The sequence below is a fragment of the Mustelus asterias genome, unplaced genomic scaffold (genome assembly GCF_964213995.1).
Source record: "Mustelus asterias unplaced genomic scaffold, sMusAst1.hap1.1 HAP1_SCAFFOLD_277, whole genome shotgun sequence".
Taxonomy (NCBI): domain Eukaryota; kingdom Metazoa; phylum Chordata; class Chondrichthyes; order Carcharhiniformes; family Triakidae; genus Mustelus; species Mustelus asterias.
In genome coordinates, this window is record NW_027590242.1 from 491,449 (window position 1) to 517,186 (window position 25,738).

The 25,738-nt window shown below is 51.3% G+C and overlaps 1 protein-coding gene across 1 annotated transcript in view; it reads right to left on the reverse strand.

Annotated features, from left to right (window-relative positions):
• Positions 1-8,185: 8,185 nt before the first annotated feature.
• The window catches only part of LOC144486039 (uncharacterized), a 44,544-nt gene continuing 26,991 nt past the window's right edge, over positions 8,186-25,738 (reverse strand). Inside the window, 2 exon segments of the mRNA XM_078204151.1 lie at positions 8,186-9,445; positions 19,259-19,381. Of these exon segments, the coding sequence (XP_078060277.1) occupies positions 8,759-9,445; positions 19,259-19,381 (810 nt within the window). The 3' untranslated portion in view covers positions 8,186-8,758.

Here is a 25,738-nt window from a genome sequence, read left to right on the forward strand (position 1 = left end):
TGACAGGGGTTGGATTCTGCTGTTATTGTTTCTGCTCTCAATTCCATCCAGGACTGCATTTTGTTCATTCTCACAGTTGGTCAATGGGGAGGATGCTCTGATTGTGGGAAGGGATTCACTGATTCATCCGACATGCTGAAACACCAGAGAATTCATAATAGGGAGAGGCCATTTATCTGCTCCGAGTGTGGGAAGGGATTTACTCAGTCATTCAACCTGCTAAAACACCAGCCAAGTCACACTGGAGAGAGGCCATTCACTTGCTCCAGTTGTGGGAAGGGATTTATTGATTCATCCAGTCTGCGGAGGCACCAGCGAGTTCACACCAGGGAGAGACCATTCACCTCCTCTGATTGTGGCAAGGGATTCAGTCAATCATCCAACCTGGTAAAGCACCAGCGAATTCACACTGGGGACAGGCCATTCACCTGCTCCGTGTGTGGGAAGGGATTCACTCAGTCACCTCACCTGCTGAAACACCATCAGGTTCACGAGTGACTGCAAGGACTGGATTTTGCTGTTAATCTCATCGAGGTCCCAACCATTTTCATTGGTGTCTGTTTCTGCTGATGTTAATAAACCCTGGCCCAGTTGTAAGATTTGTATTGTGGATTGTCTTGTCTGAGTCCTGAACTCGTAAATAAAAACAAGAAGTGCTGTAAAAACTCGGCAGGTCTGACAGCATCTCTGGAGAGAGAAACAGAACTAATGTTTTGACACTGAAGAAGAGTCACATTCAACTGGAAACATTAACTGTTCCTGTCTTTACAGATTCTGTCAGACTTACTGAGATTTTGCAGCAACTTCTGTTTTTAGAATGACGGTGAATGCTGGATACATGAATCAGAGATTGGTGTAAAACTGGGATCTGCTCCTAAATGAAAGTGAAACAGCAGGTTAAAGTTTCCAGTCTGAAAAGTACCATGGTTGTTATACATACCATTTTAAGGCTGGTTTTAACTCATTTAAAATAAACCTATTTAAAATATATTTGTTAAAGTCAGTATTAAAATACGAGTTGGATGAGTTCACAGGAGCCTGTTAACCACTGGGACAATTATTCAACAAACATTGGATTTCCAGATAGAGAAGAAGCTGCAGTTTGTTTGCAGGAATTCCCTGTTTTATTGATGTGTGTGTGTTAGACATCAGGATAACTAAAACTACACAAACCTGGACATCAATGGTGAGATGATTGACAGTTACTCTGGGAATCACTCCCACTGTGAAACTTCAGCACTGACACTGCTGAATGTTGTCGGCTCAGGGAGTGGGACCTCCAGGAGTGGACTGTAAAAAAGCTGGGTTTCAGTATCCTGACTAATATATGGTGAGGAACCAGAAAAATCCTTACTGAGGAACAGTCTGGGGTTTTACCAGTGTAGGTTCAGGGGCGAATGATTCCTGACTCCCTGAAATGTCTGATATTGAACCCAGTTTGGAACAAGATTCATTCAGTTTCCAGGAGAATAGGGACAAATATCACCCACAACTGAGAGAGAGAAAAACAGCCACCTTGATCAATGACTTGGATGAAGCCAGAATTGATGATACAAAGATAGGTAGAAAAGCAAGTTGTGAGGTTATTACAAAAAATCTGTAAGGGACACAGATAAGTTACCTGAATGGACAGAAAAATGGCAGATGGAGTATAGTGTGGGAAAGTGGGAGCTTTTCCACTTTGGCAGGAAGAATAGAGAAGCAGAAAATTGTCTAAATATCAGAAACTGAAGAATACTGCCGTAGAGAGGAATCTGGGTGTCCTTGTACATGAATCGTGAAAAAATAGGATGAAGGTACAGCAAGTAAAGAAGAAGGCAAATGGAGTGTTGGACTTTACTGCAAGGGGGTGGAGTTTGAAAAAGGGAACTTGCGACACCTACACAGGACATTGCTGAGATAGCAGCTGGAATACTGTGCACGGTTTTGGTCTCCCTACTGATGGAATGACATGCTTTCATTGGAATGAGTTCAGAGAAAGTTCACCAGGTCCATTCCTAAGATGAAGGTGTTTTATTTTGAGGAAAGGTTGTGAAGATGTAGGGGAGAATTCTCCCATCCCGCCCACCACAGGAATCGTAGCAGGCCGGGGGGGTGGACCACACAAAGGTCCTTTGACCTCAGGGGGGGGGGGATTTTCCAGTTTTGGGGCAAGTGAGGCCGCAGAATCCAACTCGTTGTCTTTTGGGGAAGGGTTGCACCTATACTCATTAGGTTTGGAAGAATGAGCAGTGAACATTCTGAAACATATAAGATTCTCATGGACAGTTGACAAGCTCGAGGCCAAGAGGAATGATTCATGAAGGAGTCTTGAACTTGGTGCCACAGATCTACAAGGAAGCCAAGGGTATTGTTTTCGCCCTTACAGACACCAATACTTTATCCTCAGTTTTAGTCAGGTTAGTCAGAGGTTTAGTCAGGTGTGGTGAAAGCTTCAACCAATCACCTGGCCTTTTGGAACATAATTTGCAGTCACAGGGAGATGCCATGGAAATGTGGGGATTGTGGGAAGAACATAAGAACTAGGAGCAGGAGTAGGCCATCTGGCCCCTCGAGCCTCATGGCTGATCTTTTTGTGGACTCAGCTCCACTTACACGCCCACTCACCATAGCCCTTAATTCCTTTACTGTTCAATAATTTATCCTTGCCTTAAAAACATTCAATGAGGTAGCCCCAACTGCTTCACTGGGCAGGGAATTCCACAGATTCGCAACCCTTTGTGTGAAGAAGTTCCTCCTCAATTCAGTCCTAAATCTGCTTCCCCTTATTTTGAGGCTATGTCCCCAAGTTCTAGTTTCACCCGCCAGTGGAAACAACTTCCCTGCTTCTATCTTATCTATTCCCTTCATCATCTTATATGTTTCTATAAGATCTCCTCTCATTCTTCTGAATTCCAATGAGGATAGCCCCAATTTACTCAGTCTCTCCTCATAAGCCAACCCTCTCAACTCTGGAATCAACCTAGTGAATCTCCTCTGCACCCCCTCCAGAGCCAGTATATCCTTTCTCAAGTAAGGAGACCAAAACTGTACACAGTACTCCAGGTGTGGCCTCACCAGCACCTTATACAGCTGCAACATAACCTCGCTGTTTTTAAACTCCATCCCTCTCGCAATGAAGGACAAAATTCCATTTGCCTTCTTAATTACCTGCTGCACCTGCAAACCAACTCCTTGAGATTCCTGCACAAGGACACCCAGGTCCCTCTGCACAGCAGCATGCTGCAATTTTTTACCATTTAAATAATAGTCAATTTTGCTGTTATTTCCATCAAAATGGATGACCTCACATTTACCAACATTGTACTCCATCTGCCAGACCCTCGCCCACTCACTTAGACTATCTATATCCCTTTGCAGACTTTCAACGTCCTCTGCACACTTTGCTCTGCCACCCATCTTTGTGTCATCTGCGAACTTTGACGCACTACACTTGGTCCCCAACTCCAAATCATCCATGTAAAACATAAACAATTGCGGTCCCAACACTGATCCCTGAGGCACACCACTGGTCACTGATCGCCAACCAGAAAAACACCCATTTACCCCCACTCTTTGCTTTCTGTTAGTTAACCAATCCTCTATCCATGCTAATACATTACCCGTAACACCGTGCACCTTTATCTTATGTAGCAGTCTTTGGTGCGGCACCTTGTCAAATGCCTTCTGGAAATCCAGATACACCACATCCACAGGTTCCCCATTGTCAACTGCACATGTAATGTTCTCAAAGAATTCCACCAAATTAGTCAAACATGACCTTCCCTTCATGAACCCATGCTGCGTCTTACCAATGGGACAATTTATATCCAGATGTCTCGCTATTTCTTCCTTGATGATAGATTCAAGCATTTTCCCTACTACAGAAGTTAAGCTAACCGGCCTATAGTTACCCGCCTTTTGTCTACCTCCTTTTTTAAACAGTGATGTCACATTTGCTGTTTTCCAATCTGCGGGAACCACCCCAGAGTCCAGCGAATTTTGGTAAATTACCACTAGTGCATTTGTTATTTCCCCCGCCATTTCTTTTAGTACCCTGGGATGCATTCCATCAGGACCAGGAGACTTGTCTACCTTTAGCACCATTAACTTGCCCAACACTACCTCTTTCATGATAATGATAGTTTCTGGGTTCTCACCTGCCATAGCCTTCCTGTCATCAATTTATGGAGGTTCTCTTGTTTACAATAATCTCCCTAATTGTAATTCACACCAGGTTCTAGTGACTTAACCATCTGGCAAGAAAAAACACTTTAAATGGTGAATTCAGAAAGTTTATTAACCATTAAAAATGTGACAAGTCAGAAAGATAAAAAGCAAAGTATCGATTAACACTTAAGAACAAAGAACAAAGAACAATACAGCACAGGAACAGGCCCTTCGGCCCTCCAAGCCCGCGCCGCTCCCCGGTCCAGGATTGAATCCTGAATCCAGGATCCCCGCCCAATTTTCCAGCCTATCTACATACTAATATCCTATCCACCGAGCTGTCCCTCACAGCTACGATGCTTTGTTCATCACAACCTATTAACTCACCCCCACCCCCCCATTCCAGACCATGTGATCTCCAGGGAGAGGCGAAAACCCAGAGTGAAAACCCCAGGGCCAATATGGGGAAAAAAAATCTGAGAAATTCCTCTCCGACCCCCTGAGGCGATCGAAACGAGTCCAGGAGATCACACTGGCCCTGATCGGAAAATGCTTCCCAACCTTATTCATTTCCACTTCCACGAACACCATATGAATTCCCTGCCCCCGAGACAGGTTCCCAACTATCCGCAGTCTCGCTCTGTACTGGCACCAGCAAGATGATCATAGAATGAAGCCTTGAAACAAGAAACAAAGAACAATTAGCCCGCGCCGCTCCCTGGTCCAAACTAGACCATTCTTTTGTATCCCTCCATTCCCACTCCGTTCATATAGCTGTCTAGATAAGTCTTAAACGTTCCCAGTGTGTCCGCCTCCACCACCTTGCCCGGCAACACATTCCAGGCCCCCACGACCCTCTGTGTAAAATATGTCCTTCTGATATCTGTGTTAAACCTCCCCCCCCCTTCACCTTGAACCTATGACCCCCCGTGAACGTCAACACCGACCCGGGGAAAAGCTTCCCACCGTTCACCCTATCTACGCCTTTCATAATTTTATACACCTCTATTAAGTCTCCCCTCATCCTCCGTCTTTCCAAGGAGAACAACCCCAGTTTCCCCAATCTCTCCTCATAACCAAGCCCCTCCATACCAGGCAACATCCTGGTAAACCTCCTCTGTACTCTCTCCAAAGCCTCCACGTCCTTCTGGTAGTGTGGCGACCAGAACTGGACGCAGTATTCCAAATGCGGCCGAACCAACGTTCTATACATCTGCAACATCAGACCCCAACTTTTATACTCTATGCCCCGTCCTATAAAGGCAAGCATGCCATATGCCTTCTTCACCACCTTCTCCACCTGTGACGTCACCTTCAAAGATCTGTGGACTTGCACACCCAGGTCCCTCTGCGTCTCTACACCCTTTATGGTTCTTCCATTTATCGTGTAGCTCCTCCCTACATTATTCCCACCAAAATGCATCACTTCGCATTTATCAGGATTGAACTCCATCTGCCACTTCCTTGCCCAAATTTCCAGCCTATCTATATCCTTCTGTAGCCTCTGACAATGTTCCTCACTATCTGCAAGTCCTGCCAGTTTTGTGTCGTCCGCAAACTTACTGATCACCCCAGTTACTCCTTCTTCCAGATCATTTATATAAATCACAAACAGCAGAGGTCCCAATACAGAGCCCTGCGGTACACCACTAGTCACAGGCCTCCAGCCGGAAAAAGACCCTTCCACTACCACCCTCTGTCTTCTATGACCAAGCCAGTTCTCCACCCATCTAGCCACCTCCCCCTTTATCCCATGAGATCCAACCTTTTTCACTAGCCTACCATGAGGGACTTTGTCAAACGCTTTACTAAAGTCCATATAGACAACATCCACGGCCCTTCCTTCGTCAACCATTTTGGTCACTTCTTCAAAAAACACCACCAGGTTAGTGAGGCATGACCTCCCTCTCACAAAACCATGCTGACTATCGTTAATGAGTTTATTCCTTTCTAAATGCGCATACATCCTATCTCTAAGAATCTTCTCCAACAACTTCCCCACCACGGACGTCAAGCTCACCGGCCTATAATTACCCGGGTTATCCTTCCTACCCTTCTTAAATAACGGGACCACATTGGCTATCCTCCAATCCTCTGGGACCTCACCTGCGTCCAGTGACGAGACAAAGATTTGCGTCAGAGGCCCAACGATTTCACCTCTCGTCTCCCTGAGCAGCCTTGGATAGATTCCATCAGGCCCTGGGGATTTGTCAGTCTTTATATTCTCTAACAAACCTAACACTTCCTCCTTTGTAATGGAGATTTTCTCCAACGGTTCAACACTCCCCTCAGAGACACTCCCAGTCAACACATCCCTCTCCTTTGTGAATACCGACGCAAAGTATTCATTTAGGATCTCCCCTACTTCTTTGGGCTCCAAGCATAAGTCCCCACTTTTGTCCTTGAGAGGTCCGATTTTTTCCCTAACTTAATAGAGAAAGCTTCACTTTAACAATTGAACAAACCTCTCTCCCTCTCAGACCAGGACATGAAGCGACGGCTCTGCAAACAGGGGTAACTTGTAAAACCAACAGCTCTCAACACCTCTCTGTAAACATCTCTCCCTCCATCTCTCTCTACCAAATTGGCTTCTCAAGACCCCTTCTTTATACTTTAAAAATGTCAAACGCCCACCTTAGCAAATTCCCATAAATCTTCAATTATAAACTAAAATAAATATGAATTTTCAGGCGATTTAAAAACAAATGAACTGTCTGCTGAAAGGGTTAACTTTCCTACAGAACCTAAAGGGGTGGAGAGTGAGCAGCAAAAACTTGGCACACAATTACATCACTTTACACAAGTTTAAAAAACTTCTCGAACAATAAAACAAACTTGATTTTAAACTTCATCTATTAAGTTTTTTTGTTATATTCCTCAATGTAATTATTTTAATTTGATCAGTTTTTGTTAGGGATGGGTAACTTCCGTTCTTTATAAACTGGTTCACTCTTTTTAAAAAATTCTACATGGGCTCAGAGAATCAGAACCCAGACTTTATCATCCTTATCCTTTTTCTCCCTTTGCCACCACTCCCTCTGTTTTGCGTAAACATTTTATCCTAAAAGTTAAATACTGCGGATGCTGGAATCTGAAACAAAAATCGAAAATGCTGGAACATCTCAACAGGTCTGACAGCATCTGCGGAGAGAGAACAGAGCCAATGTTTCGAAGTGTCGTCCAGACACAAAACGTTGGCTCTATTCTCAAATCATTTTATCAACAAGTTTCTTGTTCTTAGTTTCCAAATAGCAGGTAAGAACCTGTCCGGTTCCCACTTGAGCTCTGATTTTTCACTGGCCATGCTTGCGTAGGATTATAACCATTAGAATCTACTCAGAGGTCCGCTTTTCAGTCCAGTGTTACTTGGAGTTTACCGTCACTTCACCGACTATTGGGTCACAAATCCCTCACAGTTCTTATCACAAATTTAGGATAAATTAATTTAAACAATGCCCAAGAACACTTCTTAATTTCTTAACTAACTACCTACCATTCTTTGTTGATTGGTCAGACCCCCTGTTCACAGATTCAGATATCTCAGCTGCTGAACACCAGATGGTCCTGGAATAAATTGAACTCCAACTCATTCTGAGTAAATATTCTCACCAGGTCCTCTGTTGGGACCCTGCTAAGCAGCTTTAATGGTTCATGATTGCAGAAACTGAGCAGTCACAGGAATGTGGTCAAAATAGTCCAGTCCTATAATCTGCAGTCCTTCAATTATAACAGAATATGTGGCTGTATGTAGCTGCCTCGGCCATGGTCAACCCCAACACTGCCTTCCTGAACTGTTACAATGCCTGAGGTGTAGGTACACACACAGTGCTGTTAGGGAGGGATTTCCAGCTACACATTCCAGACTTTCACTGGACTGTAGGTCGATATCAGATTGATACATTTCATTCAACCACACCCAAGGTGAGTTATTCCAATTCCTTTATTGTCCAGGACAATATATTCACAATATCTTTAAAACAGAAATTAAACATTCCCATTTGATTTCAGACAGTAACATATTCTGTTAGTTTGTTCGTTATTGTCGATGTCAGGTTGGGGTTGTTCCCCTTGGAGCAAAGGAGGTTGAGGGGAGATTTGATAGAGGTGGACAAGATTCTGACAGGTTTAGATAAGGTGGACAAAGAAAAGCTGTTCCCATTAGCTGATGGGACAAGGATGAGGGGGACACAGATTTAAGGTTTTGGGTCAGAGATGCAGAGGGGGGTGGGATGTGAGGAAGAATATTTTGATGCAGTGAATGGTAATGACCTGGAACTCGCTGCCTCCGAGGGTGGAGGAAGTGGAGACAATAAACAATTACAAAGGAAATTGGATGGGCATTTGGGGGGTTTCAAACAGAAATGCTGACTAAATATCTCTGAACTTCCTCACACCCTGTCACTCTGTGATCCGTGTGAAATTTGAAACCAGGTATTCGCAACAAGACTCAAAGAGCATCAGCCCACTGGAGGCAAAGTCATGAGACCGGCCAGTCCAGCAGAAAGAAACCCTCCGACCCTCCCCATTGACCAACTGTGAGAATGAACAAAATGCAGTCCTGGGTGTAATTGAGAGCAGAAACAATAACAGCAGAATCCAACTCCTGGAATCACTCGTGAACTTGTTGGTGTCTCAGCAGGGCAGATGAAACACTGAATCCCTTCCCACATTGAGAGCAGATGAATGGCCTCTCCCCCGTGTGAACTCGCTGGTGTGTCTGCAGGCTGGATGAGTCAGTGAATCTCTTCCCACATTGAGGGCAGGTGAACGGCCTCTCCCCAGTGTGAACTCGCTGGTGTTTCTGCAAGTTGGATAAGTCATTGAATCCCTTCCCACACTGAGAGCAGGTGAACGGTTTTTCCCCAGTGTGAACTCGCTGGTGTGTCCGCAAGTTGGATGACTGAGTGAATCCCTCTCCACACTGAGAGCAGGTGAACGGTTTCTCCCCAGTGTGAACTCGCTGGTGTGTCCGCAGATTGGATGACCGACTGAATCCCTTCCCACACTGAGAGCAGGTGAAAGGTCTCTCCCCAGTGTGAAATCGCTGGTGTGTCCGCAGGCTGGATAACTGACTGAATCTCTTCGCACACTGAGGGCAGGCGAACGGTCTCTCCTCAGTGTGAACTCGCTGGTGTCTCCGCAGGCTGGATGACAAAGTGAATCCCTTCCCACACACCGAACAGGTGAACGGCCTCTCCCCGGTGTGACTGCGTCGATGAATTTCCAGATCAGATGGAGCTTTGAATCCCTTCCCACAATCCCCACATTTCCACGGTTTCTCCATGGTGCGGGTGTCCTTGTGACTCTCCAAGTTAAACAATCAGTTAAAACTCACACAGAACACGAGTACAGTCTCTCCCGCTGTGAATGCTGCAATGTATTTTCAGGCTGTGTATCTGGTTAAAGCTTTTTCCTCCGTGCACTGGAACACTCTCAATTGAGTGTGTCTGTGTTTCGGTGCTTTTCCAGTGATGCTGATGTTTAAAATCTTCTCTCGCAGACAGAACAGAGAAACATTTCTCCTTCTAGATTGAAAGGCCGATGATATTCGGGTCCAGATGAATTGAGTGAGTCTGTCAGATATTTGGTTTGAGATTTCTGTCTGTAAATCTTCACCTTCTGATATCCTGTAAAAGGAGTTTATAAAAACCATCACTGTCACTACAGGATAGAAGTTCAGAACAGACAGTTCTAGTTTCTGTGGAGCATTCTTTCCTCTCATTCCCCAAAAGCTGTAAATCTCCATCCCACACACTCTCCCTCCATTCTCACTCTGCTGTATCTAATATTCACGCGCCCAATTTTCCTGAAGGTGTTGATTCAGGTTGATTGACAGATCCATGCTCACTGCTTCCTGTCCAGCACAGAAATCATAACTCAAAGCAGCTGCAATCAGTTATTCGCCACATTGAGTCCGCTCAACCATTCATAGAATCATAGAATCTACAGTGCAGGAGGAAGGCATTAGGCCCATCGAGCCTGCACCAACAACAATCCCAACCAGTTCCAATCCCCGTAACCCCCCATGTTTACCCTTCGAATCCCCCAACACTAAGGGTCAATTTATCATGGCCAATCAATCCAATCCACACATCTTTGGATTGTGGGTGGAAACCGGAGCACTGGAGGAAACCCATGCAGAGATCATGCAAACTCCACACAGACAGTGACCCAAGCCAGGAATGGAAGCCAGGCCGGTACGCTGTGAGACAGCCGTGATAACCACTGAGCCACCGTGCCGCCCAGATGTACCTGAGCACCATTTTCTCCACAGTATCCCCTGGATCCCTTGATATCCCTTGATATCATGGGCGGCACGGTAGCACAGTGGTTAGCACTGCTGCTTCACAGCTCCAGGGACTTGGGTTCGATTCCCGGCTCGGGTCACTGTCTGTGTGGAGTTTGCACATTCTCCTCGTGTCTGCGTGGGTTTCCTCCGGGTGCTCCGGTTTCCTCCCACAGTCCAAAGACGTGCAGGTTAGATTGATTGGCCATGCTAAAAATTGCCCTTAGTGTCCTGAGATGCGTAGGTTAGAGGGATTAGTGGGCAAATATGTAGGGATATGGGGGTAGGGCCTGGGTGGGATTGTGGTCGTTGCAGATTCGATGGGCCGAGTAGCCTCTTTCTGTACTGTAGGTTTTCTATGATTTCTATGATCTTGAATATCTAGAAACCTATCAAACCCTTACTTGAAAATTCTTGATAATGGCTTTACAGTCCTCTGGGGTAAAGAATTCCAAAGCTTCACCAGATCCTTGAGTGAAGAAATCCCATCTCATCTTCGCTTTCTCTCCAAATAAATGTACTTTATTACAGGACCATAAATAAAATCTAATCTGTACAATAGAACAAAACTAGACATATCTCTGTCCGATATTAATTTGTTCCCTTAAATGTCAGCCATCTCCGGTGGAAACCAGCCTTTAAATGTGAACATCAGGAAAGAGACCATCCTTTTAGCCAGACAAATAAATGTGTCAAGCTGAGGGAGCAAAGGATGTCAATGTCTTTAAGAGAGAGAGAGAGACCTGGGCCAACCTTTCCAGAGTCTGCAGCCTCCCTGGATTCACTTCCTTTCCCTTCAGTTGCTGCAAGTCCCCAATTTCCCCCAGAATGAGAAAAGAAATGGAAAGGGGGAGAAAAGAAAGTGTTTTACTCACAGATGTTGGCGACAGGAACACATTTTAGTCTGTCTGAAGCTCCATCTTCAGTCACACAAAAGCCCGCGCTCTGATTGGCTGGAAGACCTGAGGCCTTCCGGTCCTCCAACATTTTTCATTGGCCAGAGCTGATGAGGGACAGTGAGTCAAAAGCGCGCATGTGCAGGTTTTGGGGGAATGCGCATGTGCGGGTGTGGGGCGGGGCCCAGGACAAAGCCGGCGCACTGACCATTGTCTGTCCGGGTCTTTCAGCCTTTCCCATTGGACAACAGCTCCGCCCCTCATTGTCTGTCTGCGGGGGATTGACCAATGGGAACTCTGGAAGACCGGACGTACTCTGGTCCTCCAGCCAATCAGAGATCCCCATTGTCTGAATGCGGAAGTGGACAATGAGCTTGTTGACCTGCCCATTCCTGCCCAGCGAAGCTGCTGCTGCTTCTCTCTGTCTGAATGAGAATTGAGCTTCAGACGGCCTGAAACGTGCCTCCTCTGGGGCAGCGCCTGCACTTTGTTTCCGGGGTGGGGTGAGTTCACGTTCGCCCGAGACGCGGGGGGCCCCGGGTCGGAGCCGGGCGGAAACTGTGGGTTTGTTTTCTTTTCTTTTTTTGTGAGTACCTTTATTTTTTTTCTCTCGTTTTTGCTCACGGAGACGCCCGGTTTTTGTTTTTGTTTTGTTGGGTTTGTTTGTTTTTCGCTCCCTGCGGGGAGGAAGGAGGGAGGTGAGCTGCTGCCTGCCTTGCCCGGCCTGCCTGTTGCCTGCCTGCCTGCCGTCTGGCCTGCTTACCTGCCTGCCTGCCGTCTGGCCTGCTTACCTGCCTGCCTGCCGTCTGGCCTGCTTACCTGCCTGCCTGCCGTCTGGCCTGCTTACCTGCCTGCCTGCCGTCTGGCCTGCTTACCTGCCTGCCTGCCGTCTGGCCTGCTGACCTGCCTGCCTGCCGTCTGGCCTGCTGACCTGCCTGCCTGCCGTCTGGCCTGCTTACCTGCCTGCCTGCCGTCTGGCCTGCTTACCTGCCTGCCTGCCGTCTGGCCTGCTTACCTGCCTGCCTGCCGTCTGGCCTGCTTACCTGCCTGCCTGCCGTCTGGCCTGCTTACCTGCCTGCCGTCTGGCCTGCTTACCTGCCTGCCTGCCGTCTGGCCTGCTTACCTGCCTGCCTGCCGTCTGGCCTGCTTACCTGCCCGCCTGCCGTCTGGCCTGCTTACCTGCCCGCCTGCCGTCTGGCCTGCTTACCTGCCTGCCTGCCGTCTGGCCTGCTTACCTGCCTGCCTGCCGTCTGGCCTGCTTACCTACCTGCCTGCCTGCCGTCTGGACTGCCTGCCGTCTGGACTGCCTGCTTGCCTGCCATCCGGCCTCTGGAGGGTGTGCTCTCCCCGGGGGGAGGGAGGAAGAGAGGACAGAGTAACTGGAGGAGAAGGGGGGGGGGGCGAAGGCGTTTAGACTGTCTCTTCTCCATCTGCAGTGGGGGGGGTGAAGACCTTTTTTTCCTAATTCCCCTCCCCACTGCTGCTGTCCCCAAGATTGGTGCACCCTCCCCTTTTTCCCTCTTGACTGGGGCACCGGCCTTGTGCCTCATCTCCCTCCCACTGCTCCGACCTCCTCTCTCCCTCTCTCACTCCGGGGAGAGAGCACCTACACCCCTACCCACCTACCCCACCCTCCCTTATTTTTCCCTCCACATATACGCCCTGCCGTGCATCTGGGCAGTCTCGGGGTGGGTGTAGCACTCCCTTGATACAATGGCGACATCACCAGCGTCGCCGGTGGCAGGGCCTTCTCGGCCCACCTATGCGGGCGTGGCGGCTGCCAGAGCCCCCGCCGCTCCCAAGGCCCTGCCGCCATTCTCTTTAATCACGCGGCAGCTCGGGGTGAAGTGCTACGCCCACCCCGACATGTCTATCGAGGCCTGCGTTAAGGCAATGGCTGGGGTTGTCGGCCCCTCAGCCATTGTCGCGGCCTCAAAGATGTACGGCCGGGCCGTATTCTTCCTGAAGGCCGAGCGGGCGGTTCGCCTCGCCCTGGAGAGGGGGCTCACGGTGGGCGGGACGTTCCTGGCGGTGGACCCATTGGAGGCCACCGCCCACAAGATAGTAATATCGAACGTCCCGCCCTTCCTACCGAGTGAGCTCCTCCTCCCCCACCTCCATCTACTGGGGGAGGTCAGGTCCGGGGTGCAGCCGATCCCGCTCGGCCTTCGGGACCCCTCCCTCCGCCATATTTACTCCTTCCGGCGCCAGGTTTTTGTCCGCCTGGCCCGGGAGGAGGAACTGGAGGGAGGGTTCAATGTCCCCCACGAGGGGACCACGTACCGGGTCTTTTGGTCCGCGGACGGTGTGCGGTGCCATGCCTGTAAGGAGGCGGGGCACGTGAGGAAAAACTGCCCCGTCTCCAAGGCCGCCGACCACCAACCCAAGGCGGCCGCAGCTGGCACCGCAGCCCCCTCTCCCCCCAAGCGAGTACCATCTGCCCCCCCGCGAGGGGAGGCCACGCCGGCAGCAGCTGCCACCTCAGCTGCCGGCGGGGGGGGAGCGGAGCCCCCGCGCGGCCAAAAGGCCCATAAGGGACCTACAAAAAAGAAGGGGGGTACCGGAACCCCGGCCCCCAGGGAAAACACCCCAACCACCCCGGCAGCCGGCTCGGGGACCGCCTCAGTCTCCACCTGCGCCCCCCCCCCCACCACCACCACCACCACCATCTGCCGGGCCCGTGGGCTCTCCAGGGCCTAGTGCTGGGTCCGGCGCCCGGGATCATGGGCCCGAGCATGGGGGGGTAAGCGACCCCGAGCCGGCAAAACTGGCGACGCCGCCACCTCGGGGGGAAGTGACGGGAGAGCAGGGGGGGCGCGGCAAGGCGAAGAGGGGCGGAGGGCGAGGGGCCTCGCCTGCCCGAGGGCAGGTTAACAAAAAGAGGCGGGGCCCCTCGGGCACCGTAGCGTTCGAGGTCTGCGTGCCCCTCCCCCCTTGTGAGTCATCTCCTGCCGTGCCCCCACCTGTCTTTGTGCCTTGTCCCCAGAAAAAAGGGGGCAAGGCACCCTGTAAATCGAAGCATGTGTTGCCTCAGTCCCCCGGCGAGGAGTCTCCGGGGCCGGGTGGCAGCGGGGCCCCCACGGTTCCGTTCCACCCGGCCGGTTACAACCCGGAGTTCTTCTTCAGTCTGTCGGGGGACTGGGGCGACACTCCAATGTTCATGTCCTCGTGCGACGGCGGCGAAGAGACGATCCACTCGTCCTCTCCGTCCCGACCTTGGACGCTGGACATCCCCAACCTCAGTCCGAAGGATACACCGGACCTGGGGGGTGTCCAAGCGTCTGGGGCGGGGGGGGGCGGCTGGGCCGCCGTCGCACGGGGGCCCGCAATCCGGGAAAGGTGAGCCCGGGGGGAACCCCTCCTCCACCGATCCTGGGGGTGGGATCGGGGAGGGGCTAGGGCTAGTTGGTGGCTCCGTGCCGCCCGCCGTACGTCCTGCGGCGGGGGACTCGGAGTCGAGGGGCGACCGCCCTGAGGAGGTCAGCGGCTCGGTGGAGGGCACGGGGACACTTTCGGAGTCTGCCCAGAGCGAGGCGGGGGACTCCCTCGTGCCCCCCACCGAGTCGTCCCTCATCCCCTCCAAGGACCTCAGGGTCTTTATCCGTAGCCATTCCGGTCGCTCCGACATAATCCAGCTAGCCCTCGGCCGCTGGCCGGACCTGGCGCGGCTCGTCCGGTCCGTGAAGGCATGCTCGCATGCCTCCGCGGGCCTGGAGAAAATAGAGCGGCGCCGGGTACTGCGGTTCCTCCACAGGCTCGAAAAGGTGGGGGGTGGACTGGTGAGAATTGCGCCAGCGCCCCCCCACACACCTAGTTAAGTGGTGACGGTGGCACAAAGCTGCTGACATGAAGGTGACCATAGCCAGCCTCAACATCAACGGCAGCAGTGAGCCACACCGCAGGTTCCAGAACTTCTCGGTCCTCCGTGACGGGAAGTATGCGGTGTGTTTCCTGCAGGAAACCCACACCGTTCCGGGAGACGAAGCCCAATGGCTCCTGGAGTGGCGAGGGGCGGTCTACATGAGCCACCTCACGCTCGCTTCTTGCGGGGTGGCTATCTTGTTGGCCCCGCGTTATAAGCCGGAGATCTTGGGGGTCAAGGAGCCGGTGCCAGGCCGGTTGCTGCACTTGACGGTCCGTGAGGGGGGCGTGGTCATTCACTTGCTGAATGTCTACGCCCCGACCGCTGGACCGCAGCAAACGACTTTCTACGAGAAAGTGTCCGCTCACATCGACACCATCGCGGGGGGCGAATGCATTATCCTCGGGGGAGATTTCAACTGCATCCTCGAGGCACGGGACCGCACCGGCCCCTGGCTGCGCACTCCGGCGGTGGTGAAGTTGCGGGACCTGATCGGGTCCCACGACTTGGTGGACGTCTGGAGACATCTCCATCCTGGCTCCAGCGCCTTCACTTTCGTGAGGCCTGGAGTCGGAGCGTCCAGGCTCGACCGCCTTTACATTTCGAAGGCGCACGTGTCCGGCGTGTCCTCGGTCTCCATGCGGCCGGTGTCGAGCACGGACCACAGCCTGGTGTGGGCGGACTTTGCGCCGTCTCGCATCCGGCGGGGGTCCGCGTACTGGCACTTTAACAACACGCTGCTGGAGGACGAGCGCTTCCTGGACTCGTTCCGTCGATTCTGGGCCGGCTGGAGAAGGAAGCGGGGAGGCTTCCCCTCCTTGAGGCTCTGGTGGGATGTGGGCAAGACTCACGTCCGTACCTTCTGTCAGGGGTACGCGAGGGGGTCGACAAAGAGGCGGAAATCCAGGCTCGAGGAGTTGGAGAAGGAGGTGCTCGACCTGGAGGCACGTCTCAGTCGGCCTGACGCGGACCCGGCCCTGCGTTCGGAGTACAGGGAGAAGAAGGACGCGCTGCGGGACCTGCAGCTTGCCAGGTCTCGCGGCGCGTACGTGAGGTCGCGGCTCCAGTTCCGGGTGGACCTGGACCGCGGCTCCCCCTTCTTCTACTTGCTGGAAAGAGGGCGGGCTAACCGTCAGCAGCTCCTTACGCTGCTGGCCGACGACGGTTCCCCCGTCTCGGATCCAGAGGGCATCCGGGCCATTGCCCGGGAGTATTACACCTCGCTCTTCTCTCCGGATCCGTCCAGCGAGGATGCCCGCAGACTTCTGTGGGAGGACCTGCCGCAGGTCAGCCCGGAGGGCGTCGGCAGGCTCGAGGCCCCTACCACCATGGCCGAGCTGACCGGCGCCCTGAATGGCCTCAGCCGGGGCAAGGCCCCTGGGCTGGACGGGCTGACAGTAGAGTTCTTCAGGGCGTTCTGGGACGTCCTGGGGAGCGACTACGCGGGGGTCCTGGGGGAGAGCGTCGCTACCGGGGAGATGCCCCTTTCGTGGCGCAGGGCCGTCATTGCCCTGCTGCCCAAGAAGGGGGATCTCCACCTGCTCAAGAACTGGCGCCCGGTCTCCCTCCTCAGCACGGATTATAAAATCTTTGCCAGGGCTATGGCTTCACGCCTTGGATCCGTGCTGGACCACTTGATCCACCCTGACCAGTCCTACACGGTCCCGGGCCGTTGCATACATGACAATCTCCACCTGGTCCGGGACCTAATCCATCACACCCAGAGGGCTGGTCTGTCGGGCGCCTTCTTGTCATTAGATCAGGAGAAGGCGTTCGACAGGGTGGAGCACGAGTATTTACTCGGGACTCTGCGGGCATTCGGGTTCGGGACGCATTTTGTCGCCCGGATCCGATTACTGTACTCTGCCGCAGAGTGTCTGATTAAGGTTAACGGGTCCCTGACGGCGCCCCTTCGCTTCGGGAGAGGAGTACGGCAGGGCTGCCCCTTGTCCGGCCAACTGTATTCCGTATGCGTGGAGCCATTCCTGCGCCTCTTGCGGAGGAGGTTGTCAGGTTTGGTCCTGCGCGGACCGGACGTAGGGGTGGTCCTGTCAGCTTACGCCGACGACGTGCTCCTCATGTTCACGGACCCGGCTGACCTGCGGAGGATGCGAGAATGCCAGGCGGTGTACTCCGCCGCGTCCTCCGCCAGGATCAACTGGGCCAAGTGCTCCGGACTCCTTGTCGGTCCTTGGGAGACGGACCCCCTCCCGGAGGAGCTCAGGCCTTTCACCTGGAGCAGGACCGACCTCCTCTACTTGGGGGCCCATCTCTGCCCAGCCGAGGAATCCTGGCCGGCGAACTGGCGGGAGCTGGAGGCCAAAGTCTCCGCCCGCCTGAGTCGCTGGACAGGACTGCTCCGAGTGCTGTCCTACGGGGCGCGAGCTCGCGTCATAAACCAGCTGGTCGCCTCCATGCTGTGGTACCGGCTGGTCCCTTTGACCCCTCCCCCTGGCTTTGTCACCGATATCCAGAGAACCCTCGTGCGGTTCTTCTGGGGCAATCGACTGCACTGGGTCCCTGCTGCGGTCCTGTATCTCCCGCTTGAGGAGGGCGGACAAGGTCTGGTGTGCCTCCGCACTCGGATAGCGACCTTCCGCCTCCAGGCCCTGCAGAGGTACCTTTACGTTGAGCCCCCTCCACAGAGGTGTGCCATGGCGACGTATTTCTTCCGCCAGTGGCACGGCCTCAATTATGACGTGCAGCTCCTGCATATCGAACTGGGGCGTGCTTCGACCGCCCTGCAGGAGTTGCCCGTCTTTTACCAGGACCTCCTCACTGTCTGGAACAAGGTCGCCTCGCGACGCAGCTCTCCCCCGTCAGGAGTAGCGGCTCTCGTGCGAGAGCCGCTGCTCAGGAATCCGCTCCTCCAGCCGTATAACTTCAGGTGGCTGGCGGAGAGGGGGGCTGTGGACGCCGGGGTGACCAGAATCGGGGACGTGCTCGATGGCGGAGGAGCGGGCTGGATGAGTCCCCGCGTGCTGGCTGAGCGCGCGGGGACGTCCGTCCGGCGCGCGGCCAAAGCCATCCTAGACCTTAGGACGGTCGTGCTCGGCCCCGAAACTGCACGCAAACTTGAGACGGCACAGGCGTGCGGTGGGATCCCGCCCGAGCGTTCCCCTGTTCGGGCGGAATTCCACATTGGCCCAAAGCCTCAGCCCCCTCCCCTGGGTGAGGTGCCCCACAGCCTGAGCCGCCTCGCGGAAATGCCCTCCGTGCCTTTTTCTACCGCGCGGAGGCGTTTCCTGTGCGGGCTGCTGCTGCACACCTTCCACTACCGCCTCCTCGCCTGTCGCCCGGATACACCTTGGCGGGCCTTGTTGCCGCCGGGCGGCGGAGGTCCCCGCTGGAGGTCCCTCTACGGAGGGATCTCCCCCAATTACGTCGGGGACCTGGGGTGGAGGGTGATGCATGCAGCAGTTCCGCACAACCGTAGGATTCACTGGTTCACGGGCTCCGAAGACTGCCCTTTCTGTGGCCTTGTGGAGTCCGTGGACCATGTCTATGTTGAGTGTCTTAGGCTGCACTCCCTTTATGTTTTCCTGAAGAATCTTTTATTGATGTTTTGTTTGCACTTCAGTCCCACGCTCCTGATCTACGGACACCCGGTGCGGAGAGGGGAGGGTCGGGATGGCGACCTCCTCGTGAACCTGCTCCTGGGCCTGGCGAAACGCGCCATTTACCGGTCCAGGCAGCGGGCGATCGAGGGGGCCGTCCATCCTGACTGTCTTCCCCTCTACCGCGGCTACGTTCGCGGCCAGGTGTCCCTGGAGAGGGAGCATGCGGTGTCCACGGGCGAGGTTGACGCTTTCCGCGCCCGCTGGGCACCGCAGGGGTTGGGGTGCATTATTGACCCTAATAACCACATTTTAATTTGATGTTTTTAAGTTTCCTTTGTACTTTGATTTCTGTTCGGGCTGTTCCCCCTCCTTTTTGGGGAGCTGCCCCTTTTACTTTGTCCTGATTTAATTTGAGTTTGTTTACTTGGTTTGACCTAAAAAGAGGTCTGCTTTTCTCCCTTTTTGAACAAGGGAGTCACATTGGCTGTTTTCCAATCTTCAATACCCTTCCAAAATTTAGCGAGCTACGAAAAATTACAACCAAAGTGTCCACTATCTCTTCAGCAAACTCCATTAAAAGCCGAGCGTGCAGTTCATTGGGTCCTGGTGACTTGTCCATCCTTCGCCACTGAAGGGAAAGGAAGGGAGCCCAGTCTGTATATTCCACACATTTTTAGTCAAGTCATACAGACATACATCTGTCTGGCAGCCTGCATGGAGATTTCCAGCTCTCTGTGTCCAGGGCAGGAAGCAGTGAGCATGGATCTGTCAATCAGCCCCAATCAGCATCTTCAGGAGAATTGGGAGGGTGAATATTGGATACAGCAGAGTGAGAATGAAGGGAGAGTGTGTGGGATGGAGATTCACAGCTTTTGGGGAATGAGAGAGGAAAGAATGTTCTACTGAAATTGTCAGTTCTTAATTTCTATCCTGTCCTGACAGTGATTATTTTTGTAAACTCGTTTTGCAGGACATCAGAAGAGGAGTATTTACAGACAGAAATCTCAATCCAAACTACACATCATCTTCTGACAGAGTCACTCGATTCATCGGACCTGAATATTACAGCCTTTGAATCTAGAAGGAGAAATGTTTCTCTGTTCTTTCTGCTTCAGAACGCTTTAAACATCAGTGTGACTGGAAAAGCTCCAGGATGCACACACACCCGAGTGAGCGTACTCCAGTGCACTGAGTGTGGAAAGAGCTTTAACCAGTAACACAGCCTGAAAATACATCGCAGCATTCACAGCGGGGAGAGATTGTACCCGTGTTCTGTGTGAGATTTAACTGATTGTTTAACCTGGAGAGTCACAAGGACACCCGCACCATGAGGAAATGTGGGGACTGTGGGAAGGGATTCAAGCACCCATCTCAGCTGGAAACTCATCGACGCAGTCACACAAGGGAGGGGCCATTCACCTGCTCTGTGTGTGGGAAAGGATTCAGTTTGTCATACAGACTGCTGAGACACCAGCGAGTTCACACTGGGGAGAGACCATTCAGCTGCTCTGTGTGTGGGGAGGGATTCAGTCAGTTATCCCACCTACTGAGTCACAATCTCACTCACAGCAATGAGAGACCCTTTAAATGCTCTGATTGTGGGAGTGGATTCAAAAGCTCTCGGCATCTGATGTCCCACCAGCGCATTCACACTGGGGAGAGACCATTCAGCTGCTCTCACTGCGCAAAGGGATTCATTCGGTTGTCCCACCTGTTGAGACACAATCTCACTCACAGCAATGAGAGACCCTTTACATGCTCTGACTGTGGGAGTGGATTCAAAAGCTCTCGGGCACTGATGCTCCACCAGCGCATTCACACTGTGGACAGACCGTTCGGCTGCTCTCACTGCTCAAAGAAATTTAGAACGTCATCCAACTTGGTGAGACACCAGCGAGTTCACACTGGGGAGAGATCATTCACCTGCTCTGTGTGTGGGAAGGGATTCACTCAGTCATCCATCTTGTGGAGACACCAGCGAGTTCACACTGGGGAGAGGCCATTCACCTGCTCTGTGTGTGGGAAGGGATTTACTCGGTCATCCCACCTGCGCAGACACCAGCGAGTTCACACTGAAGACACAGTGTGAGAAGCGATTTACTGACTCACCCAGCCTGCAGAGACACCAGCGAGTTCACACTGGGGAGAGACCGTTCACCTGCTCTCAGTGTGAGAAGCGATTTACTGACTCATCCAGCCTGCGGACACACCAGCGACTTCACACTGGGGAGAGACCGTTCACCTGCTCTCAGTGTGAGAAGGGATTCACTAACTCATCCAGCCTGCGGACACACCAGCGAGTTCACACTGGGGAGAGGCCGTTCACCTGCTCTCAGTGTGGGAAGGGATTCAGAGTTTCATCCCACCTGCTGAGACACCAACAAGTTCACAACTGATTCCAGGGGTTGGATTCTGCTGTTATTGTTTCTGCTCTCAATTACATCCAGGACTGCATTTAGTTCATTCTCACAGTTGGTCAATGGGGAGGGTCGGAGGGTTTCTTTCTGCTGGACTGGCCGGTCTCATGACTTTGCCTCCAGTGGCTGGTGCTCGGAACTTCAGAGGTATTTAGTCAGCATTTCTGTTTGAAACTCCCCCAAATCCCCATCAAATTTCCTTTGTAATTGTTTATTGTCTCCACTTCCGCCACCCTCGTAGGCAGCCAGTTAAAGCCCATTAATATTCACTGCATCAAAATATTCTTCCTCACGTTCCCCTCCCTCGCATCTCTGACCCAAAACCTTCAATCTGTGTCCCCCTTGTCCTTGTCCCATCAGCAGATGGGAACCGCTTTCCTTTGTCCACCTTATCGAAACCTGTCGGAATCGTGTCAGGGATGTAAAGCAGGAAATCCGTCCCTAACAGCACTGTGGGTGTGCCTACACCTCAGGCATTGTAGCAGTTCAGGAAGGCAGTGTTGGCGCTGATCGTGGCCGAGGCAGCTACATACAGCCACATATTCTGTTATAATTGAAGGACTGCAGATTGAATGTGAGGCATTATGGGACTGGACTATCTTGACCACATTCCTGTGACTGCTCAGTTTCTGCAATCACGGACCATTAAAGCTGCTCAGCAGGGCCCCAACAGAGGACCTGGTGAGAATATTTACTCAGAATGAGTTAGAATTAAACTTATTCCAGGATCGGCAGGTGTTCAGCGGCTGAGATACTTGAATCTGTGAAACGTGGGCCTGATCAATCAACAAACGATGATAGGTAGTTGGTTAAGAAGCATTCTCAGGCATTATTTAAATTATTTCATCATAAATTTGTGACCTGATAGTCGGTGAAGTGACGGTATACTCCAAGTAGCACTGGATTGAAAAGCAGATCTCTGAGAGTAGATTCTAATGGTTATAATCCTACCCAAGCATGGCCAGTGAAAAATCAGAGCTCGAGTGGGGACTGGACAGGTCTCTTACCTGCCATTTGGGAACTAAGAACAAGAAACCTATCGATAAAATGATTATAGAATAGAGCCAATCTTTCGAATCTGGATGACACTTCAGAAGAGCTCTTATAAAGGGACATCCAGACTCGAAACGTTGGCTCTATTCTCTCTCCACAGATGCTGTCAGACCTGCTGAGATTTTCCAGCATTTTCTGTTTTTGTTTCAGATTCCAGCATCCGCAGTATTTTACTTTTATGATAAAATGATTCAGTCTGATTGGAATCCCCACGACCCTCCCGCAAAACAGAGGGAGTGGTGGCAAAAGGAGAAAAAGGATAAGGATGATAAAGTCTGGGTTCTGATTCTCCGAGCCCATGTAGAATAAACAAAATGAGTGAATCAGTTTATAAAGAACAGAAGTTACCCATCCCTAACAAAAAACTGATCAAATTAAAATAATTAGGTTGAGGAATATAATAAAAAAAAGATGAAGTTTAAATTAAGTTTGTGTTGTTACTGAATGTATTGTTGTCATTTTGTTGTTACCACACTGTATTCACCTCAATGCTTGTGGAATCTGTGTAGCGAGCAGGAATTGTTTAAACTAAGAATTTCTTCTTTCATTTTGATCAGCGAGAGGACATTATATTCTGTGAAATCTGCCTCAAGAATAAGGCTGATTGTTCAGTCTGAGTGTGAAAGAAAGATACGGGGGCGATCTTACCGGCTCGACTCGCCGCTCGATTAGACCGGTGAGCCAGGAAGATAGCGTGCGAGACTAAAGGATTGCTATCTTCCCGGCCCGTGTTTTTCCAGCTTCATTCCCAGAAAGGGAGTGAAGGTTATTTGCACAGAGTTGCCAACATCACAATGTGATTGGTGGGTTCAGCGTGGCTGCTTCCCCCCCTCGCTGGCGAGACGTCACATCGCCGAGAATCACTACTGGTCTTCACCAGCGGGGACCAGGTGCTTGGGCCACACTGGGTGTGTTGTGTGGGGGGGGCTGTGTGTGTGGGATCGGAGGCCATTGAAGCCACCATGGTGGTCAGGGGCAGTGCCCATTGGGCAATGCCACATTCAGTACCCTCCTGGCCTCTGGCAGTGCCCAGTTGAGCACCATAAGTGTACCATGGGCAGTGCCAAGGGGATGGGTGGGGGTGTGGCTTAGTGGAGGGGTATTTATAATGACTGGGGGCTTATGCAAGGAGGGTGGACGCCAAGGGGGGAGCTTTGCATGGGGGAGGGTGATCGGGTGGTCGAGGTGAATCTCTGCCAAGGGGGATGGATGTGCACGGGGGGACGTTCAGGAATTGGCCATGGAGGGGGCATCATGGTGATTGAATAAGCAGTGACCCTTAATTGAGTTACAATTAATGAATCAGCCGTTATAGTAAAAGACTGAGTTTTTATTTGCTGTTAAAATGTAAAAGCTTAATTGCTGTGTATGTAACGAATGTGCAATGAAGAAAAATTTTTGAAGTTTATTTATTTGTGTCACAAGTAGGCTTACATTAACACTGCAATGAAGTTACTGTGAAAATCCCCTAGTCACCACACTCCGGCGCCTGTTCGGGTCACACTGAGGGAGAATTTAGCATAGCCAATGCACCCTAACCAGCGCATCTTTCAGACTGGGGAAGGAAACAGGAGCAGCTGGAGGAAACCCAGGCAGACACGGGGAGAACATGCAGACACCACATGGACAGTGACCCAAGCCGAGAATCGATCCCTGGCGCTGTGAGGCAGCAATGCCAACCACTGTGCCACCGTGCCGCAGCTGGCGTAGTGTACTGGCGAGAGAGATCTTCAAGCTCTGATTAGCCTCAACATTTGAAACTGTGTGAATAAGGGGATTGTATAGAATCAGATAAAGGGACAGCATGAACCAGTTCTCTTGTATTCCTGTCTAAGATAATGAGAGAAAGTGGTGTCAGTAATTGAGGATCCAATTCAATTAATCTGGTGACCAAATTGACCAATTGTCATGTTCCAACAGGCCCAACTCTGACGTGTGGTAACGGTCACTTTGGGGATAAAAGTAGAGGTTCTGAAGGTCTTCCTTGTGAACCAAATTCTGAAGACTCCCAAGGCTGAATTCCAAGGAAATTCCTGTCAAAGAAGGAGCCAGAGTCCCAAAGCTGAATTCCACAAGAATTCCTGTCAAAGAAGGAGCCAGAGAGGGTTACTCTTCTACGGACTGATCACCCGCATGAAGCTGTGAAAGTCAATGTCGTAAAGTTTATTTATTAGTCACAAGTCGGCTTACATTCACGCTGCAATGAAGTTACTGTGAAATTCCCCTAGTTGCCACACTCTGGCGCCTGTTCAGGTACACTGAATGAGAATTTAGCATGGCCAATCCACCTAACCTTCACATCATTGGGCTGTGGGAGGAAACCGGAGGACCTGGAGGAAACCCATGCAGACATGGGGAGAATGTGCAGACTCCGCACAGACAGTGACCCAAGCCGGGAATTGAACCCGGGTCCCTGGCACTGTGAGGCAGCAGTAACCACTGTGCCACCGTGCTCAGTTGTTCAGTAAACCTTTTTCATTCAATAAACTTCTTTTTAAATTTACTATCCAGAGAATTCTGCCTTTACCACAAAGAGGGCAGGGAACAGATAAAGAGAAACCATTTGTGTCCAGAACATTGTGAACATCCTTTTACTCTGGTTGTCTTTGATCCTCAAGTCATTTTCTGTTTGTTTTAACCATGTTCTGTTTCATTAATGAACTTTCATCAGTAAAAATATTTGATTTTTCTGGACTTTTCCTGATGAGATTGATGTACTTTAGGGAAAGTGGGTGAGAGGGGTTGGCAGGCTCTTTAACAGAAAGTGAGTCCCTCTAAGGTAATTGGCAAAGGGGTCAGAGGGGGAGGTGAGATTTTAAATTTTGACACAGTGAGTTGTTCTGATCTGCTTGAAAGATTCAATGGAATCTTTCCAAAGGGAAAAGACTTGAAAGGGAAGAATTTGCAGGACTGTGGGGACAGATCAGATTGGTAGGATGAATCAGAGAGTCGTTTCAAAGAGATAGCAGGGCACGATGGGCTGAATGGACTCCTGCAGCCTGTCAATCTCAGCCTCCTGCTTTTGTGCAGGTTAAAAGGGACAGATTTCAGTGCAGCCTCTCCCCTGTATCTGTATTTATAGAGACAGGTTTCTCTTTAGCTCTGAGTGACCGATATAACAATTGGTTGGAGGCTCATTTCCCAGTCAGTCCTCCAGCAGCTTCCTGTCTCTCTATTAGTGCGACGCCCAGGGCAGTTTCCCAACTGGGGCGCAGGCCCCGTTATTCTCAACTAAATTCAGCCCTCAGCTCCGTCGCCTGGCTGTCATTGACACGAGCAATAGAGAGACAGAAAGGTGCCCCAGGCTCAAATGGGAAGTCGAAATGTGTGCCTTTAAATGAACTGTTAGGATCTCTGATGATCAACAATTTTAAAAAAAATTCTAAACCCAGTGAGTAAATTAAAGAATCACACGACAAAACTTCAAGTTTATGGCGTTTACTCCAACAAACTGGAAGCAACAGTGACTAAACACTTTTTTATAGCCCTTAAACTGTACAATTAAACTTTGCCCT